Raw genomic sequence first — 22224 nt, forward strand, 5'->3', positions numbered from 1 at the left:
TGTTTTAGGAGTAAAATTGTTGGACATGGTAAAGGACTGGATGAAAACAGGGAAGACAAAAAGTGGAGAAGTAACTATTTTGACTTTTGAAATTGAGTTTGAAATGCTTAAATACAGCAAGTGGTCAGATACATGGATAGAAGTCCAACTTGGAGGTATAGACGTTAGCATCATCTGTACAGAAGGGGTGATCAATCAGCATGGAGGAGAGGGAAGAAGTCTCAAGGACATCTTCATTAGATCTGAACTAGTTGATGATGGACAGGGAGGCCTGGTGTGCTGCAATTCATGGGGTCACAAAGAGTTGGACATGACTGAGTGACTGAACTGAACTGAACTTTATTATATGTATTACTGAATGTGAATGGAATTTACAACAGAGTTAACCCCAAACTACTCTACCTCAGAATCTAAATGGTTGACATGCGATTGTATTTGCAGAAGAGATAGCAAATGACCATGTTGTTTAAAATGCTTTATAAAATTTTATTTAATATTATTTGATCATACAGATTTTGTGGTAAATGTGCATTTCTAAAAGTGCATAATCAAACATTTATTTTTCTCTTGATCTTGCATTTGTCATAGAAAGGTGCTATGGATGATTACATGAAGATTTACTACTTATGGATTCATATTAAAATATGCCACAAAGAAGAGATAAACAAGTTTATAAGATGCTATTTGCTGATTTTAAAAATCAAGGAATATAAAAATATTATTTGGCAGTAACAGAAAATACCATTTCTTTTTTAATTACTTTCGAAATTCAACATGGACACTAAAATAAAGAGTTGGTAAAGTGGTATCACCCATATAATATATATTACCCGTACTGCATTTCTCATTCTTGAATAAAGAAGCACATGACCCCACTTCTGTATAATCTGTGCTGTGTTCAAACATTAATTGCTAGGATCACGAAGGTGACTATATTAGAAGCAGATAGAACAGATCTGTGCACAGCAAAAGAGTGGCTTTAACCAGAGTTCCATCCTAATGTCTTACTTTGTTAGGAACATAGTTTAAATATTTAAACAGGAATGTCATGTTGATTCATTGGTAGCATTTGGACACGCATCTCAGGCCTGAGTGGTGAATAGCATAGCTTGATACAAATGGTTACTGAACACTCTCGCCTTCAGTATCCAGTTATTTCAGTGAAGAGACCTTAAGGAAAGTTTCCCAAACCCTCATTGGCTTTCTTTTGCTACCACAGTAAATAATTATTTGACTTCATCTGAGCTTTATGGAGCTAATCACTTTTGCTTAGAAACAGAGTTAAAATTAAATGTAATTTTTAATTATAAAATGTTTCCTTGGAAACATTTGTTGTAAGTTAAGTTGTACTTTGTTCTAAAATACTTAATTTCCCTTACAATTAGAAATCAAAGACAGAACTCAGCATAGGGCAATTTGAAAAGTGTAGCATTAATTGCTACAAAAAAGTTAATTTTTTCATAATGGACAACTGATGGTGAACATCCAATTAACTGCTCCATAGTTATATTGAACAATTCTGCTCAGAAAAGAATTATTCTATTTTATGACCATTAATTGAATGATCACTGGAAGCAGACATTTTTAAAATTTAGAAATTTCTTTAGAAATAATCTTTTTTTAAATTTAGAAATTATATGTTTGAATTTAGAAAAAGCTGAGCATAATGATCACTATTGAAAAGATCAGCATAAGTAGGTGACCTCGAAGTTCGCTGCGACTGTTTCACAAATCACCTTAAGACACAGGATTCACAGCCAAGGGCAAGCCTCTCTTTGGTTCATAAGGTGTTGTCCTGGAAACCATTTTGATGCAGTCGATAATAGGGCAGACGGAGAGACACAGGGTACAGCCTGTACAAGTGTCAGTAACGGTGGGCAGGTGGGTTTCAGGATCAAACTGGATAGCCTGCAAACAGAAATAAAGAGTCTTGCTGTCACTGCCCACAAAGGGCAAGAACGCCCCTATTTTAGCATCAACGTTTTTCTCCACTGCAGGAGAGCTGCACTTGGAGACAGCTACGCCCAGACTGTGGTGCAGCTATAGCAACAGTTGAGCTGCTAGAGAAGAGGGGGGAAAAAAAAGACAGGGAAAAAAAAAAATCCTTTTAAATTAGAAACACGATGTTTAAAATTCCTTAGAGGTATTTTTCTTTCTTTGTGTGAGGAAAATATTTCATAACATAGTAACTCTCTAGTTTCCTGCATTGTGAGCAGAGTGTGGGTCCTGCCGGTCTGACCATGACCTGGTGGGTCGGCTACCTGAGGCAGGCAGGGCGCTTCCACACCTTGTCCTTTTCACACTCCTGGTTCTCGACAGTGGCGAAGTGTCACTGTCAGATGAGGCAATGAATGCACTTGTTTGGGTTTCATATTATGGCTATAGTGCTTACAGAAAGGCAATAGAAAAAAAAAATTTGCTTAAGAGCCAGCTTTCAGGTTTGAGGGTTTCCAAGCTGATTCTAGGCACTGCTCCTCCACCAAGGGGAAAAGCACTGAAAGACGGGAGCCTGGACACCTGGTTTCTGGTCCTGGCCCGGTATTCTTCTGCTTGGAGGACCAGGATAAAGCTTTCAGTTCTCAAACCGCTCAGGATTTTGAGAAACTCAATAATTTATTCCTTCCTCCCTCCTTCTCTCTCATCTTTCCTTCCTTTTAACATGATTTAATTTATAATATGGTGTAGCAATTGAACAACAACAATCTGTAACATGCAATGAAAATACCTGGTGTGAAATTTACAACTGAGATTTTCATTTAAAGTCATGATGACTATTTGCCTGTTAAAGAGATATTTCAACAATGGAAACAACAGACAGGAATTTCCATCTAGGAAAGACTTCAGGGCAGCTACATGGGGGCAGAGAGGGCTTGAGGACTCGTCGAGAAGTCTCTCTCGCAGAACAAGTCAATGTTTTTACTCAGACTGCGTGCTAATTTGGAGGGATGAGTGAGGGGGCTGAGAAAAATTACGAGGGTCAGTAAGCCCCCACCTTGCCCCAGATACTCCTGGAGGTCAGGTCTGCAAATCTTACATTTTCAAATAATTACTGAGTTCTGATTTTTTTTTTCCTGTGTCATATACAACATGTTATAAAATCCAATTAAAGTATTTGTTATGTTTATGAATTTCCCTCCCTCAAATAAGGTTCCTTGCAACTTAATTTTTTTTCTCTTTTATGAACATAACAAATTAAAATGGTCTCATTAGAGTAAATTATGTCAGAGTACTTAATATTTTTTAAAAATTCTGAGCTTTAAGGAAACAACCATATATCTGAACAAGTACTGTAGCTATGACAAACCATTAAGAAATTTGGTCTAACCAAATTGCTGCCATGTTTTGTAAAACAACATCTCAGATGACTGTTTAAATGAATAAAAGCTATTCTCTTCCTTATGTACTCTATTATAAACAGAAATACAAGAAACAACTGATGAAAATAAAATAATACTTACATCTTAGAAATCTTATACTTTGAAATTTTGCAAACATGTAAAACTTCACATTTATTTGAATATTTTGATTTTCTATTTTTTATCTTTGAGAGACAGAAGAGCCAAAGGAAGGCTTTTAAAAATCTTTTTGAATGCGTAACTGCAATCTCCCCCCTCACTAATAAGATTATTTTTGTTGAAGTTTTGCCAAGGCTACAGTTCCAAGGTGGGAGTCATAACCTCTAAGATTTAAGATGTTAGAACCCTAGTGCTGTGATTTTAGTGTTAGAACTTCCTGACTTATCTCTGTTTGGTTAATGAGAGGAAAGATGAAATGAAAATGAATATGATATGAATAGTATTTTCAAAATAACTGCTAGAGATGCTTTTCAGGTGTAGAAAAAGATGAGTAAATACAATGGGTAAAAATTGGGTATGGAACAGTGTTAAATTGAGGAGAAAGAGGTTTTTTAAAATTTAAACTTATGTCTGTCATACCTCCATTAGGTGGTCAGAAGAATACATAAAATCATATCACAAGCAAATAGCATCTTTGTCCAAGCTAAATAAGGTAAATGAAATATAGTTTTTTTAAAAATGGGCCATTTTATCTATCTTGAAAATTCATTAATCATCTTAAAGGGATCTTATTTTTACTTTATTATACTTCTTTAAAGTGTGAAATATTTAATTAAAACAATATTATTCTGTAGTTCTTAACCTGAAGACAGCTGATACCCACTTTTTTCTTTATTGTTCCATGGAAGACTCTCAGCTGAGCACTCAGCGACTGGAAAGAAGCTCTGGCTCACTTTATGCGGTAGGAACACAAATTGCTCAGCTTTTCCAGCTACAGAAGGATAGGTCCCAACCAGCATAGCTATTTGGTGGCAAAATGCTTTTTCTTTCTAACTGTAGTAAAAGCCCAATCAGGACTGAATGGAAGAGCACAGAAGCCAGTTCTTCAAGATCATGGAAATAAGTGCTAGTTCTTTTCCCTTCTTTCTCCTTTAAGGTATGATGCTTCCTTATGGCCATAATTGTGTGAATTTTTGTTTGAATTTTTCCTTCCAATTTTATGAGTGATGAAATGACACTAAAACAATACTGTGCATTGAATGGTGGCATCGTTCATATGAATGATTAGCTTCCTTTAAAAAAAATCACTAGAAAAATGGTATGGATGAACCCGTTGGCACGGCATGAACAGAGATGCAGATGTAGAAAACAGAGGTGTGGACATGGGGTGAGGGGAAAGAGGAGGTGGGATGAATTGGGAGACTGGGATTGACATATCTATACTACCCTGTGTCAAACAGAGAGTTAGTGGGAGCCTACTCTATAGCTTAGGGAGTTCAGCTCAGTGTTCTCTCATGATCTAGATGGGTGAGATAGGGGAGGTGTGAGCAAGGTCCATGAGGGAGGGGATATATGTACATATAAACTGATTCACTTTGTTGTAGAACAAAAATTAACCCGACATTGCAAAGCAACTGTTACTCCAATGATAAAGGAAAATCACCACTGTGCTATGAATGTGAGAGGATGGAATGCTATGTCACTGCTGAGAAGTGACATTTGGCATGTCTGGTCTGAATCCCATACTTCACAACCAAAGATGCTTTCTGCTACAAAAGCCAGAAGAAACATGCCTCACAGCACCCTAATTACAGCATGATTCTTACCTGGTAGCCAGAGTCATTACAGGTCATGTAGCATTTGCCACAGTTGATACACATCTCTTCATCGATCACAGCCACAACCTGCTCTGTGTTGTTCAGTTCACCATATGTTCCAAGGTACTGCAGAGCTTTTCCAATCACATCCTAAAAGATAGGCGCCGGATTACTTACGGGGCTCATTTTAAAACATTATCGTGTTATGACTAATATCGGTCCAAATCTCCCTGTTTTTATAGAATGTTGCATTATCTAACTTAGAAGATTTTAGATATTGTAGCTCTCATGGATATACTTTTTATAATTGTAGCTTACATATTTCTGTCTCCTGAAAGATGGACCCTCTCTCGATATCTAGCTTAGAAACACAAGACTTAACTCATTGCATTCAACAGGTTTTCCACGAATGATCTAAATCAATGTTTCTGTGGGCAGGAGAAATGACACATTTTCAATGGTTGTGGCTTTCTTTTCGTCTGTTTTGGACTTTGAATGATCCAAGTAATAAGGAGCAACAAAGGGAAATGCATTGATACTAGAAAACGTTAAGATTGCTAGGAATGAGAATAAAAATGTGAACACTATGCATTTATAGCACTGCATTTGAAGTCTAGATTTTCATTTAAAAAATGCTTTGATAGCATACCCACCTGTCATGTTTTGAAGAGTTATTTCATTATTTAAAAATTCTAATTTATGTTAATTAATTAGGTTAATCTAGTAGCTAAATAAGATGCTCTTTTACTATTAAAGAACTCGGATTTTCTTCATTCACCGTTGAAGATTCTTCATGCCGTTACACATCTTTGTTCTTCATATTAATTGGAAGTGTGCTTAATATGTGAAGCACAGAGGATGTTTCATCAACAATAAGAAACACTTTGTTTCATAAAACAAAACAAGAGAATGTAACAATGTTTGTCAAATTAGTATGCTGTCAAGATTTTCTGCTTCTGTTTTTAAATTTTAACAAGACAATCTTTTGTTTGAATTCAAGGTCCATGTTCAAGGAGGTTTCACTCTTATTAAAGCCATCTTCTGATATTCTCTTTGGTATTTTATTTCCTGCTCTTTTTTTTATGACCTTGGTTTACCCTTTTTAACTTTTATTTTTTTCCTGTTTCCACTCTAAATGACAATATGCTCATGACTTTGGGCTTTCAAACTGAAACAAAGTTTACATTATTATATACTGTTTATTGGTGTAGCTCTCAAGGAATAAGATCAGAAACTTACTGTCTTTTACTATTTTCTTTTCAGGGTGTTGAAGATATAATTTCAACAATCTCACTGTCTGTTTGTAGGGGGCTGCCTGGGGTCCAAATCAATATCTCTATCCAGAGTTTCTCTCACAAACTTAAGATCTTCATCAGTGGCATGATGAGCACCATTCCTAGAATTTGGTACAACAAATTCACCACTCACTGAACTTTTCATCAACATCACAAAATTGGATCTTTCTTCCGATTTCTTTAGTCATAGAAATACTGTTAGGATTTCTTCAATCACTGAGGCTTGAAATTTCAGAGTTGTATTTTACTCCTACTTCTCCCTACTCCAATATCTCAATGGTTGCCAAGTCTTTTGAGTTCTGGATTTGCAAAATCTTTTGAATATTCTTTCCATGTCCACTATGGTCTTTCACTTCAGTTCAGTTCAGTTCAGTTGCTCAGTCATGTCCGACTCTTTGCGACTCCATGAATCGCATCACGCCAGGCCTCCCTGTCCAACACCAACTCCTGGAGTTCACTCAAACTCACGTCCATTGAGTCGGTGATGCCATCCAGCCATCTCATCCTCTGTTGTCCCCTTCTCCTCCTGCCCCCAATCCCTCCCAGCATCAGAGTCTTTTCCAATGAGTCAACTCTTCGCATGAGGTAGCCAAAGTACTGGAGTTTCAGCTTTAGCATCATTCCTTCCAAAGAAATCCCAGGGCTGATCTCCTTCAGAATGGACTGGTTGGATCTCCATGCAGTCCAAGGGACTCTCAAGAGTCTTCTCCAACACCACAGTTCAAAAGCATCAATTCTTCATCTTTAACCACTATTAATTAATTTCCCATTACTTCTAAGGTAGTTACAAGAGCCTACACAGTAAGTCTCATTATTATATTCTTCCTTTCCCATCCTATCTTATGCAGTATTGTCATCTTAATCTGTGCTGTATAGCACAAACTGAATTTCCCACTACCTTACTAAAAAAAAAAAAATCTACTGAATTAAATACAGTTTCACATTTAAGTCTAGCATTTAAGGCTTTCACTGGCATGCCTTTTTTGGTCTGATGCTATACTAGACACATGCCTTGTACTGAACACACTTATCAATCAACTCTTCTGGTACCTAATTCTATCTTGGGTCTTCTGTCCAGAATACTCTTCCTTCCCATTTTGATTTTGAAAAATCTTGTCCATCCTTCAAAGACAGCTGACACACCACTACTCCAAGAAGATTTCCTGAATCTTTCCTTCTTTTCCAACCAAGAAAGGTGTGATCTCTCTTTTCTTCTTTCTCTTCTTTGTCTCCCACCTCTTTCTTTCCTACACACCCACAATGGCTCATAGTATTTTATCTATTATGTGGAACTAATGATTACAGATTACTTTGAGTTCTTACTATGTATTGGGCCAGCGCCATAATTTTTAAGCATTTTCTCACTTAAATTTCACATATATTATAGAGGATGAAGTGCCTAATATCTAAGGTATAAGAGTAAGTAAATAAAAAAGCAGGCATTCAGACTAGTGCTGCCTAATTTCAAAATCTATGTCTGTAAGCACTCTGTTATGCTGACTCATCTGTTACTTCTCTGTTTAGCAAATTCTGCTTCATCTTATACATATTTCTATATTTGCTTCCTATATGCAGTCTTTTACTAGGCTTTATTCATCTTTGTGTCATATGTGGTATATCTTGCTCCTGAGATCACTGAAATCTAATGGGTACTTGAATATTTGTTAAAATAAGTGCATCTTTCACTTCTTTATATATTAAATATATGGTAAAATATTAGGCTAAAATATTAGTTTTATTACAACTAAAATATTAGTTGTATGGGCCTAATAGCTATTTGTTAATTTACTAAATATTTTTTTAAAAAATATGAGATTCACAAAAAGATTTGAGTACTTTTTAAAAATCATTTTTTATTGGAGGATAATTGCTTCACAATATTGTGTTCAGTTCAGTCGCTCAATCGTGTCCAACTCTTTTTTACCCCATGGACTGCAGCAAGCCAGGCTTCCCTGTTCATCACCAACTCCCAGAGTTTACTCAAACTCATGTCCATTGCATCAGTGATGCCATCCAACCATTTCATCCTCTGTTGTCCCCTTCTCCTCCTACCTTCAACCTTTCCCAGCATCAGGGTCTTTTCCAATGAGTTAGTTCTTCTCATCAGGTGGCCAAAGTATTGGAGTTTCAGCTTCAGCATCAGTCCTTCCAATGAATATTCAGGACGGATTTCCTTTAGGATGGACTGGTTTGATCTCCTTGCTGTCCAATGGACTCTCAAGAGTCTTCTCCAACACCACAGTTCAAAAGCATCAATTCTTCTGCACTCAGCTTTCTTTATAGTCCAACTCTCACATCCATACATGACTACTGGAAAAACCATAGCTTTGACTAGACAGACCTTTGCTTTTTAATATGCTGTCTAGGTTTGTCATAGCTTTTCTTCCAAGGAGCAAGCATTTTTAAAATTTCATGGCTGCTGTCACCATCTGCAGTGATTTTGGAGCTCCCCAAAATAAAGTCTCTCACTGTTTCCATTGTTTCCCTGTCTATTTGCCATGAAGTGATGGGACCAGATGCCATGATCTTAGTTTTCTGAATGTTGAGTTTTAAGCCAACTTTTTCACTCTCCTCTTTCACTGTCATCAAGAGGCACACAGATTTCTCAGGAGGCAGGTTAGGTGGTCTGGTATTCCCGTCTCTTGAAGAATTTTCCGCAGTTTGTTGCAATCCACACAGTCAAAGGCTTTGCCGTAGTCAGTAAATTAGAAGTAGATGTTTTTCTGGAACTCTTGCTTTTTTGATGATCCAACGGATGTTGGCTATTTGATTGACAATATTATGTTGGTTTGTGCCAAACATCAGCATGAATCAGCCACAGCTATACATATGTCCCCTCCCTCTTGAAGTACCCCCCCCCCCATTTCCTACCCTATTCCACCCCTCTAGGTTGTCCCAGAACACTGGGCTGAGTTCACTGTGTCACACAGGAAATTCCCACTTGCTATCTATTTTCCATATGATAATGTATATGTTTCCATGCTATCCTTTCAATTTTCCCCACCATCTCCTTCCCCCACTGTGTCTACAAGTTTGTTTTCTGTTTCTGTGTTTCTACTGCTACCCTGAAAATAGGTTCATCAATATCATCTTGATTCTATACACATGCATTAATATACAACATTTGTATTTTGCTTTCTTACTTCTTCACTCTGTATAATGGGTCTATGTTCATCCACCTCATTAGAACTGACTCAAATGTGTTATTTTTTTTTATAGCTGAGTAATATTCTATTGTATTGATGTACCACAATTTCTGTAGCCATTCATCTGTCAATGGACATCTAGGTTGCTTCCAGATCCTAGCTATTGTAAAAAATGCTGCAACAAGCATTGGGGTACATATGTCTCTTTCAATTATGGTTTTCTCAGGGTAGTTGCCCAGTAGTGGGATTGTTGGGTCATATGGTAGTTTTATTCCTGGCTTCTTAAGGAATCTTGCCTACTTCTTTAAATACAAAATAATCATAGTCAAAGAATCTGGATATGCTTAATATTTTCTGATACTATTTTAAATCAGTAAATGGATGAGGTTCTTCTATGGCTGTAAAAGACAATATGTGATAGAAAATAAGTTTTTCAATCTAATAAACAACCCAGTCAAAATGGTTGTTTCATTGGATTAGAGCACGACTTGACTGAAATAATCAGTAAATATTCAAAACATGATTAAACAGGAAACTCCCTAGACAGGAATCCAGCTTATAAGGTTTATTCCAAAGAAACAATGCATATTTCTAAGAAATGTTATTGTAGGAAGCAAATTCACATTCTGCATATATCAAATACCCTTTTTGCACTTTATTGGAGAATTGTTCTCGTCATTTATTAGAACACCATTTTTTTAATGTGAAACTAAATAAAACAAAGTCTTTGGAGCTCTAAAGTTTATTAACACATGGTGTTAAATTGAGTCATTTGCAGTGATGTGATGAACCTCGAGTATATCACAGAGTGAAGCAAGTCAGAAAGAGAAAGAAAAAGAATGTGTATTAATGCATACATATGGACCCTAGGAAAACAGTAACTGATGAAACTATTTGCAGGGCAGAAGCAGAGATGCAGACATAGAGAACGGACATGTGGGCACAGCGGGGGAAGAGAGGGTGGGATGAATTGAGAGGGCAGCTTTGGCATACATACATTTGTGCTCGTGCACATCCACTCAGTCATGTCCAACTCTTTGTGACCCCCTCAACCATAGTCTGCCAAGATCTTTTGCCCATGGAATTTTCCAGACATTAATACTGGAGCAGATGGCTATGTCTACTCCAGGGCATCTTGTCAAGCTAGGGACTGAACCCACATCTCCTGTGTCTCCTGCATTTGGCAAGTGGATTCTTTGCCACTGAACACCTGGGAAGCCTATATATACAGTACCATGTATAAAATAGATAGCTAGTGGGAAGCTGCTATGTAGCAGAGTGAGCTAAGCTCAGTGCTCTGTGATGAACTAAGGGGTAGGATCAGGAGGTGGAGAGGAGGCTCAAGAGGGAGGGCATATATATATACTGATAGCTGAGTCACAGTGTTGTACAGCAGAAACCAATACAACATTGTAAAGCAATTATTCCCCAATTAAAAAGAAATCACCTCTCTTTCATCATAGTTCTTAAGAAAATTATATATATCTTTTAATCTGAAAAATGATACAAGAATGACAACTATTTTAAATTATTTTGGAAAGAGTATCAAAGAAAATGAATTATCATTCTATGCGGTGGAAAATGTGGACGTTTGTTTAAAATCAAAGCTTCCATGTAGTACTGTCAGCTTATGAAAACCCTTGAGTCTACATTCTGGAATCTGGAGTTTGCTGAAAGGTTCATATAATCAGTGAGGCACATATGGCTAGTCTAGTCCCTGTTGGACACACATCTGTGGCGATTAGGGAAACTACATTCATTATTACAAGCAAGGTATGGCTGTACAAAGGTCACGTGATGTGCTATAGTCATCCCTGATTAGTGGAAAAGTTTATGTATGAATGTGTATGTGGGAAAAAGTGATGCTAAATTCTTTAAAGTATAGATGATACATTTGATTTAAATATCTGTTCCCAAAATTAATGTTGGAAAAGAGTACAGAATTCTAGAATCACATCTTTGTCAATTAATTATTTGTTTGGGATAATCAAAAGAACTTTGTAAAAGAGATCAGTCAATATTTCTGTTTAATACAAACTTTAGGATCAAAGAATGAGGAACTAGAGGACCCCCATCTATCCGAAACAGCCAATATTTAAATCATTTGATGTAGGTGTTTAATTACTTTACCATTTCCTTTTCTGTACTGTTACCAATGTCACAGGTTCATATTTTTTATATCAGGTTCACTGCTTGCTTAATTATCCTATCAAAATAGGAAATGAGATAATTTGGTTTGTTTCTACTGAATTTATGCTGACACTTAATAATTTCTCTTTTAACTAATGTTCTCAAATCAAAAGTTCAATGATCCTTAATGAAACTTTTCTACTTCTGTCTTTTCCTCACTCTCCTTGCCACATCCACTTTTTTCTTTTCTAAAAAACCTGGCGTGTTCATGCTCAGTCGCTCGTCATGTCCAACTCTTTGCTATCCAGTGGACTGTAGGCCACCAGGCTCCTCTGTCCATAGGATTTTCCAGGCAAGAATACTGGAATGGGTTGCTGTTTTCTTCTCCAGTGGATCTTCCCAACCCAGGGATGGAACCCACATCTTCTGCATTGGCAGGTGGATTCCTGACCACTGGGAAGAATGTGGGAAGCCCAAAAGAACCCAGAGCACCATTTATTTTTCAGCAGTGTGATAGAGCAATATCATACAAAAATACTCTCAAAAATATTGCACACAATTTATTTTTGATATCTTGTATAATGTCCTCTGAGGAAGGAGATAGGGAGGGTGACTGTACAATTAGAAAAAGAAGTCTAAATTCTTTAAATTTAGAGTTTAAATTCAGTTGAACTCTGATAACAGGACTCAGGATGAATAAGGTGAACTGGGAGGGCAGAGACAAAGCTTGATTCAGGAAATAAAGAAGTAGGTTAGTGGAGAAGGTGAGAGAAGCAAGCAAACCAAGAGATGGGATAGAAGCTAATGGAGTGTTAGTCACTCAGTTGTATCCAACTCTTTGTGATCCCATGGACTGTAGCCTGCCAGGATCCTCTGTCCATGGGATTCTCCAGACAAGAATACTGGAGTGGGTTGCCATTCGCTTCTCCAGGTGATCTTACTGACCCAGGAATTGATCCCAGGTCTCCTGCATTGCAGGCACATTCATTACCATCTGAGCCACTAGGGAAGCCCAGAAGCTAATGAAGATCTGGGAAATGAAGTGGGTGAGGTGAGAGGGTGGAGTGGGAGATAGACAAATGGGTGTGATTTGGGTGTGGTGGAGGTTGGTTCAGTACAGATTTGTGGCCCTGATCACTGTATTCTTTTTATGTGGGTTGATTCAGGCTTTAAAGTAGCAAGTTCTTGCCAGACACTTTATATTTAAATGCATTTAATGAGGCTAAACAGAGAAGGCAGTGGTACCCCGCTCCAGTACTTTTGCATGGAAAATCCCAAGGATGGAGGAGCCTGGTAGGCTGCAGTCCATGGGGTCGCTAAGAGTTGGACACGACTGAACGACTTCACTTTCACTTTTCACTTTCATGCATTGGAGAAGGAAATGGCAACCCACTCCAGTGTTCTTGCCTGGAGAATCCCAGGGACCCTGGTGGGCTGCCGTCTATGGGGTTGCACAGAGTCAGACACGACTGAAGTGACTTAGCAGTAGCAGTAGCAATGAGGCTAAATGTGATGTGTTTTTACTGTATCCTTATGGCACCCCACTCCAGTACTCTTGCCTGGAAAATTCCATGGACTGAGGAGCCTGGTGGGCTGCAGTCCATGGGGTTGCTGACGGCTGGACACAACTGAGAGACTTCACTTTTGCTTTTCACTTTCATGCACTGGAGAAGGAAATGGCAACCCACTCCAGTGTTCTTGCCTGGAGAATCCCAGGGACGGGGGAGCCTGGTGGGCTGCTGTCTATGGGGTCGCACAGAGTCGGACACGACTGAAGTGACGTAGTAGTAGTAGTACCTTATTCAACTCTTGAATATGTTTTCCCTGTTCTTTTCGGTTCTGAGAGCATTCTTTATGGGGATGCTAGACAGATAATAGGAATTGAACAATTCTAATTGTAAATTAATTATATATCATCTATTCAAAGTAATAGGTGTTTCCTCTTTCCCTTTTAAAAAAAAAATTAACAAAGTACATTTCTACTTTTCCTAATATTTTCTCCAAATTCAGATAATTTGAGGCCTTGTTACTTCTGAAACATGTTAAAATCTTAAGGCCACTGTTTTCTGATCATCGTTGGTTATATGATCTCTATTTTCTTATATGACCATTGAAAACAGAATTATCTAAATGCTTAACTCTTTTCCTACTCCTTGTGAAACTCAGAGATTATGTCATCAAATTTCAATTTGGCAGCTTATCATTCTTCTTGATCAATGTTCAAGTTAGAGCTCTGACTACGGGATTGTTTTCTATTGTTGTTTCTGAATTCCCTGAAAGTAGATTCACTTAAGGTGGCATACTTGTACATTTTACCTCAGACTTCCTTTCTATGGCCTAATGAACTCTAAGATGACTTAGAATGGTTACTTTCCTTCAAGATTCTTTTAGCTGCCATTTTCCACAAACAGATTTTTATAGGGAGCCAGAAATAAGCCAATGCAGTAAGTTCCTCATTGCTTCTTTCTCTTTTGTGAGATTAAATTTCCAACAAGGCAATTCAATAATTTTTCCGATGTTTTGCCTTTAGTGGAGTGGGATTTTCATCTGAAGTCTATAAAGGCTTACATTGCTGCTCTATCTTGCCCGTCCATATTAACCATCTGGTTACGAGGTCTCTGATGTAATCCCAGGATAACACTTCTGTTCTCCTTTCACACTCTCCTGCAGCTGCTTCCTGCATGCTTTACCTTCAGGTATGTGGATTTCCATGCATGTGCACATCTTTTTGACATATTCTGCTTCTCCTCTAGCTGTTCGATTAGACCTATTTATTTCAAACAAGATACACCTTTCCATCATCATATTCCAGTCAGGAATCACATTTCAAAATATCCTCGCAAGACTTAAGAGATGATTTTTACCAAAAAATTATTTTCGTGTGTTTTAAAGTTCTGTTTGATGATTTTTCATCTCCTACTTGTCTGTATACAGACAACTGAGAATGTGAGTACCTCCTGCCCATTTCTCTGGTATCTTCTGAAAATTGCTGGGGAAGTCCTGCAGTATTTTTCTTTCTGCGCCATCCCTTTTATGCTTCATAGTATATAATATGGCCTTACAGTTTTCTCTGAGTACTTTTCTCCTTCCCCTCACAACTCAATTGAAATAATAAACCACTCGATCAGGCTGACTGGTCTCCTGCCAACACTGTCTTGCCAGTCTTATGAGATGCAGTCCATCTCCTACTAGAAGCAGCAGGAAGAAGAGATGAAAACATCACTTGTGCCCCTAAACCATTCATTTTCCTACCCAGAAATTCAAAGACGTTAGAGATACATTCCTGACTTCATAAAGAGAATGAGAATTCATTCTCATATATATCAACAGAAGTGGGAAGCATTCGGGGAACTTTATAAGTCCTGGCAGAATCTCAAATCTCTGTTATACTCTGCCTGGGAATAAGGCACGTCTCTTATTTAGCAGGGCCAAATATGCACACTGTCACTTCAGTTTTCTTCAGCCAGGAGACAAAAGTGCCTCCTATTTGGCTTCTTTTCTCTAGCACAGGTGAACCTGTGGAATGTCAGGAGCTTCTTCAGAAGGTCCTGGTTCATCTTTGAGAAGACTTATGTATTGCTGGAGGCCAGCTGTCTTTTGCTTAGTTTATCTCATTCTTCCCCTTCAGTCTTCCAATACTGATTTGGATTACCCTCCTCCTCCTCAGAATCCTTTTCTTTCAATTTCTTTCACAAAAGTGAAAGCCCCACAGTATGGCAATATGTACAATAAAGGCTGTGTCACTATGAAGTGGAAGCCAAGATGTAGGGTTGATAAAGAGGAAACTGACTGGATGCCAGGCAGACTCTAGTGAAAGTGAAGTTTCTCAGTCATGTCTGACTCTTTGATAACCCATGGACTGTAGTCTACCAGGCTCCTCTGTCCATGGGATTATCCAGGTAAGAGTGCTGGAGTGGGCTGCTATTTCCTTCTCCAGGGGATCGTCCCAATCCAGGGATTGAACCTGGGTCTCCCACACTGCAGACAGGCACTTTACCATCTGAGCCACCAGGGAAGCCCAGCTGACTCTAGGGCCCTAGATTATTCCTTGATGTAGGACTGACAGTCTCTGAGACCAGTTTTTAGCTTCCAAGGATGCAAAGAGAACCTGGATACCATGTTGGCTAGCAAAGACTTCTAGTTCTTAGGGACCCTTAGTCACTGTGTAACTCCTGGTACTCCAGCTGAAATTCTTAGAAGTGTAACCAGTACATCTCCTTGCCCTTTCACATTATATTAAGACCAATGGAGAAAACTGGATTATTTTCCTCATTATTACCTCTAGTTTGGTCCTTTCTATAAGTCTTATTGAACAAAAGAATGAGTTGTATTGGATTTAAGATCCCATGGCTGCAAATTATTCCAAGTATGTATTAATACTATGCTTTGCCAACATACTCATATGCTTAAAATGCCACTTTTCTTTTTTTTTTCTCCCTTTCATGAGAGACAGTAGAAGATAGTGATTAAGGGCTCAAGTTCTAGAGCCAGATTTTGGAATCAAATCTTGGTTTTGACATCTTTCTAGCTGTGTGAGCTTAGATAAGTTATTTAACCTCTCTGTTTATTAATTACTTAATCAGTAAACTAGGGAAAACATGGGTACCTGATAGGGCTATGGTGAGGCTTAAATGAGTTAATTCACAGGCGTGCAGAACAGTGACTGAAACCTCATAAGTACTCAATAAATATTAGCTTTTATTATTAATTCTCTGCTTAATTAACACTAATTTATTAAACTCCATGTTAAATATCACCATCTCTGTGAAGCTTTCCACAATTACCCGAGGCAGAACTAATCCCTTTCACTCCTCTCTGTTCCCAGAGCATTTTGTACATATTTGAATGAACTGTAAATAATTTTTAACATGTGTCTTTCTCCCTTGTTAGACTATGAGCTCCATAAAGATAGATATCTTTCTTTTTAAAATTCATGTTGTATTCCCAGTTTCTAGCACAATTCCTGGATTGCAGCGACTGCATAATAAATATATGTTAGCACTACATGTCCTCCGAGATCAGGAAAATTGTGGTGCCTTGGACTGTGTACCTTGTATGTCTCTGGAAATAGACCCAGTCCTTAGCACACTGCCAGTCACATAGCAAATACTCAATAAATATTTACTGAGTGACTGATATTGAAACTGCCTACGTCTGTAGCAGCAGACCATTACTTCTTATCTGAGGTATTTGAAAGAAAAAGAACAAAAGATGAGATCTATTGAGCATGGCTTGCTTAGAAATAATATTGTCACACTCATAACCAGGGAAGACGGGGGTAGATTAGAAACTTGAATGCATGGCTGAAAAACTTGTTCAGACAAGAGGGGCTTAGTTAACTTTGTGGGGCACTGGGGCCCTCTCTATAGCAGATGGGGAATAATATACTGTGCTAGCTGAGAGGATAAACAAAGCATTGTCATGGAGTTTAAACTATTGAACAGAGGAATCTATAAAGAGGCCAGCAGAGGAGAGAACAAACAAGCTAAAATAAACAGATGGGTGGACAGAAAAAAATATTAAGCATGAAAATAGATAACCCAGAGCCTCAGGAAAAAGGGAAGAAGGAAAAATGGTTATGTCAAGCATAGAAGAAACACTGTAGAGAAAATATGAAGGCAATGATGAAGCAGCAGAGGGAAGAACGTGGTGTGCCAGGGTAAGTGCGGTACAGTGAAACAACAAAAGCACGGGGAAGCAGTGTCTGACTCACAGGCAGAGATAAAACGACTCTTAAAGGGAATGTGACTATTCATTTCAATGTCATCCAGATGGAGTGGGAATTAATGGGGAAGGGGCGGGGGGCTTGCATGAAAGGGACAATAACTGTGTCCCCTTACATTTGAATAGAACTATTGGAGAAGGAAATGGCAACCCACTCCAGTGTTCTTGCCTGGAGAATCCCAGGGACAGGGGAGCCTGGTGGGCTGCTGTCTATGGGGTCGCACAGAGTCGGACACGACTGAAGCAACTTAGCAGTAGCAGCATGCTTTAGGTGAGGGGGCTTCCCAGGTGGCTCAGTGGTAAAGAATCCGCCTGCCAATACCGGAGACACAAGAGCTGCAGGTTTGATTCTTTGGTCGGGAAGATGCCCGGGAGAAGGAAATGCCAACCTGTTCCAATATTCTTGCCTGGAGAATCCAATGGACAGAGGACCCTCATGGACTACAGCTCATGGGGTCACAAACAGCTGGACACAACTGAGCCGCTGGGCAAACATGCTGAGTACGATACTTGCACACACATCACTTCATTTAGAACAATGGAGTTGCGGCCTTCTGACATCTAGTATTTATTCTCCTTCCTGCCAGTGTCTCCCCTATCTTGTTGCAATAGCCTTCTAACCAGTCTCCCTGCTTTTGTCCTTGCCCATCTAGGATCTCGCTCAACCCTGCAGCCAGATGATCCTTGGAAAAACTGAGTCTGATTACATCATTCTTCCTTTTAAAAAAGCCTCCACAGTTTCCTGCCAAGGACTTTCCTACTTCGGAGTCTTTGCATTTTCTGTTCCTTCTGAATGGAATGTTGTAGCCTCGGGTGCTTATCTGCATTTATCACTCTCTCTCTGTGAAGTGTCTACTCATGCCATTGAACCAGGCAGGCAACCCCTGAAAAACCTCTCCAGCGATTCCTTTCTCCAAACCCTGCTGCATCTTCTCCACAGCACTGTGACCATCTGATAACAGTATGTATCCATTCGCTCATTTGTTTATTGACTGTTCTCACTAAAATGCAGGCACCCTTAGAACTGGGCTTTTGTTTTGTTCACTACTGACTTGCTGGTGACTAGATCATTGCTGGAACATAGTGAGTGGATATTAATAGTCATTGGATGAATGACAAAATGGATGTATGGGTAAATAGGACAATTACTGCCAATTGGCAATTGAAATCTCAGTGGTTACATGTGAAAGACACAACAAAACAGTATTGGATGCTCTTGCTAAGATGAGTAGCACTTTCTGACCTGTGGTCCACTTCCCCAGACTTCCTCTTCCCTCCCCTCCCCTCCTCCACATCACCATTTCCTTCTGGTTATTCTCTTATTTCTTTGATCACTTGATCCCATTTTCTTCCCCAGAATTTCTATTCCCTCATAGGGTATTAGGTTAAGCAAGAAATAAGAAAATATATGAGAAGCTGCTGTCCTGTGACTGGAAACTTGTAGGCGGTGAGTATGTTAGTTATTTTCTCTTTATATCCTCCAGCACAGGTCCATAATTAGCCTGAGTTCACTAACTTCAATATGTTCAAATCCATATTTTTCATCCACATCAAAAAAACTCATCAAACCTAAAAACACCAAGAAAAAAACCTTGATTCATTATCTTTTATTTTTCTTTTAGTTCGTGGCTCAAAGGTTAAAGCGTCCGCCTCCAATGTGGGAGACCTGGGTTTCATCCCTGGGTCGGGAAGATCCCCTGGAGAAGGAAACGGTAACCCACTCCAGTATTCTTGCCTGGAGAACCCCATGGACAGAGATGCCTGGTAGGCTACAGTCCATGTGTTCTCAAAGAGTCGGACATGACAGAGTGACTTCACTCACTATCAATAATCTAAGCATCTTAATCTCCTTAAATGCAACTCCTTACCATTCCTTATACCCCAGTATATAAAAGAATCACCAAGTTTTAGAAGAATTAACAGGACTTCTTCAATTTCACCTCTGTCTATGTTTCCATTACCCTATCACTGGGAATATCCCCTTTTCCTCTTAATCTTCTAGTAACTACCCAGTCTTGGTTTGGTTTCAAGTCTCTCAGTCGTGTCCGACTCTTTGAGACCCCATGAATCACAGCACGCCAGGCCTCCCTGTCCATCATCAACTCCCGGAGTTCACTCAGACTCATGTCCATCAAGTTGGTGATGCCATTCAGCCATCTCATCCTCTGTCGTCCTCTTCTCCTCCTGCCCCCAATTCCTCCCAGCATCAGAGTCTTTTCCAATGAGTCAACTCTTTGCATGAGGTGGCCAAAGTATTGGAGTTTCACCTTTAGCATCAGTCCTTCCAATGAACACCCAGGACTGATCTCCTTTAGAATGGACTGGTTGGATCTCCTTGCAGTCCTAGGGACTCTCAAGAGTCTTCTCCAACACCACAGTTCAAAAGCATCAATTTTTTGGCGCTCAGCTTTCTTCATAGTCCAACTCTCACATCCATACATGACCACTGGAAAAACCATAGCCTTGACTAGATGGACCTTTGTTGGCAAATTAATGTCTCTGCTTTTCTATATGCTACCTAGGTTGGTCATAACTTTCCTTCCAAGGAGTAAGTGTCTTTTAATTTCATGGCTACAATCACCATCTGCAGTGATTTTGGAGCCCCAAAAAATAAAGTCTGCCACTGTTTCCACTGTTTCCCCATCTATTTGCCATGAAGTGATGGGACCAGATGCCATGATCTTTGTTTTCTGAATGTTGAGCTTTAAGTCAACTTTTTCACTCTCCTCTTTCACTTTCATCAAGAGGCTTTTTAGTTCCTTTTCACTTTCTGCCATAAGGGTGGTGTCATCTGCATATCTGAGGTTATTGATATTTCTCCTGGAAATCTTGATTCCAGCTTGTGCTTCTTCCAGCCCAGCATTTCTCATGATGTACTCTGCATAGAAGTTAAATAAGCAGGGTGACAATATACAGCCTTGACGTACTCCTTTTCCTATTTGGAACCAGTCTGCTGTTCCATGTCCAGTTCTAACTGTTGCTTCCTGACCTGCATATAGGTTTCTCAAGAGGCAGGTCAGGTGTTCCAATATTCCCATCTCTTTCAGAATTTTCCACAGTTTATTGTGATCCACACAGTCAAAGGCTTTGGCATAGTCAATAAAGCAGAAATAAATGTTTTTCTGGAACTCTCTTGCTTTTTCAATGATCCAGCGGATGCTGGCAATTTGATGTCTGGTTCCCCTGCCTTTTCTAAAACCAGCTTGAACATCTGGAAGTTCACGGTTCACACACTGCTGAAGCCTGGCTTGGAGAATTTTGAGCATTATTTTACTAGCATGTGAGATGAGTGCAATTGTGTGGTAGTTTGAGCATTCTTTGGCCTTTCTTTGAGCATTCTTTGAGCCTTTCTTTGGGATTGGAATGAAAACTGATGCCACTTCCTCAAAGAGGCCTTCCTCATCCCGTTCAATCTAAACTAGGTCATGCTATGAAAAAGACTGCATACATCTTGTATTTTTTATTTACAGTTTGTACTATAAACATAATTTTATGTTTCTTTCTCTGTTCTGTATGTTTCATGAGGATAGAGCCTGTGTCTGTTTTATTTTTTGTACTCAGTACAGTTCAGTAGCTCAGTCATGTCCGACTCTTTGCGACCCCATGAATTGCAGCACGCCAGGCCTTCCTGTCCATCACCAACTCCCGGAGTTTGCTCAAACTCACGTCCATAGAGTAAGTGATGCCATTCAGCCATCTCATCCTCTGTCGTACCCATCTCCTCCTGCCCCCAATCCCTCCCAGCATCAGAGTCTTTTCCAATGAGTCAGCTCTTCACATGAGGTGGCCAAAGTACTGGAGTTTCAGCTTTAGCATCATTCCTTCCTAAGAACACTCAGGACCAATCTCCTTTAGAATGGACTGGTTGGATCTCTTTCCAGTCCAAGGGACTCTCAAGAGTCTCCAATTCCTAGCACATTGCTTGTCTCATAGTAGCTATGCAATAAAGATTTCCTAAAAAATATATGAACTTCTTCAAAACTTCCAGCTTGGTAGACCTCCAGAGCTTTACACTCTTAAGTTTATTTTGTTGGCTATAAGGAAATGGAAAGTCACCCTAACCGGTTACCTCCTTCAAGTTGTCCATTCCTAACATCTTAACTAATAGCAGATAGCATTTATTTAGGATATATTTAGGTGTAGACTAAAAAGCTGGAAAAGGAAATGGCAACCCGCTCCAGTATTCTTGCCTGGAAAATTCCATGGACAGAGGAATCTGGCAGGCTACAGTTCATGGGGTCGCAAAGAGTCGGCCATGACTGAGCACATCAGCACAGACTAAAAAGCACTTCTCACACTACCTAATTTATAACTGCATGAGGCAGACACTTTTATTATGTCCATCTTACAGATTAGTTAGCTGAGGGAAGTTCATATAGCTGCTAAATGGCAGTGCCACGATTTGAACCCCAGCATTGTGACAGAGGGGTTTCCCAGGTGGTACACTGGTGAAAGAGCCCGCCTGCCAATGCAGGAGATGCAAGAGACACAGGTTCAATCCCTGAGTCGGGAAGATTCCCTGAAGGGGGAAACGGCAACCCACTCCAGTATTCTTGGCAAGTAAGGGAGGAATAGAATCCAGATAATACACGAAGTTATCTTGGATAAAACAGTGACGTATCTTAAGATTTTCTACTTACTGTAATGCCATAAACATTTAACGAAATTAAATTTGGGCTTACCAGTGTCATTTTAGGAAGTAGCCCATGTTTGAAGAAAGTCACTGCAAGGAATTATTATGAAGCTGTTTCCTTCATTGAAATATATAGCAAAGTTTGTAAGATTTTAGCAAATTATATTAATGGGAAAATAGTTT

The 22224-nt window shown here is 39.2% G+C and overlaps 1 protein-coding gene across 1 annotated transcript in view; it reads right to left on the reverse strand.

The window, feature by feature from the left end:
• Positions 1–462: 462 nt before the first annotated feature.
• The window catches only part of DPYD (dihydropyrimidine dehydrogenase), a 927694-nt gene continuing 905932 nt past the window's right edge, over positions 463–22224 (reverse strand). The window contains exons 22-23 of the mRNA XM_086391370.1: positions 5123–5263; positions 463–1908 (exon numbers count right to left, since the gene is read on the reverse strand). Coding sequence (XP_086247496.1) covers positions 1738–1908; positions 5123–5263 — 312 coding nt within the window. The 3' untranslated portion in view covers positions 463–1737. The remainder of the gene's footprint in view (positions 1909–5122; positions 5264–22224) is intronic.

The sequence above is a fragment of the Bos grunniens genome, chromosome 3, assembly GCF_055505025.1.
Source record: "Bos grunniens cultivar Pamir isolate PY7600 chromosome 3, Bosgru_T2T1.0, whole genome shotgun sequence".
Classification (NCBI taxonomy): domain Eukaryota; kingdom Metazoa; phylum Chordata; class Mammalia; order Artiodactyla; family Bovidae; genus Bos; species Bos grunniens.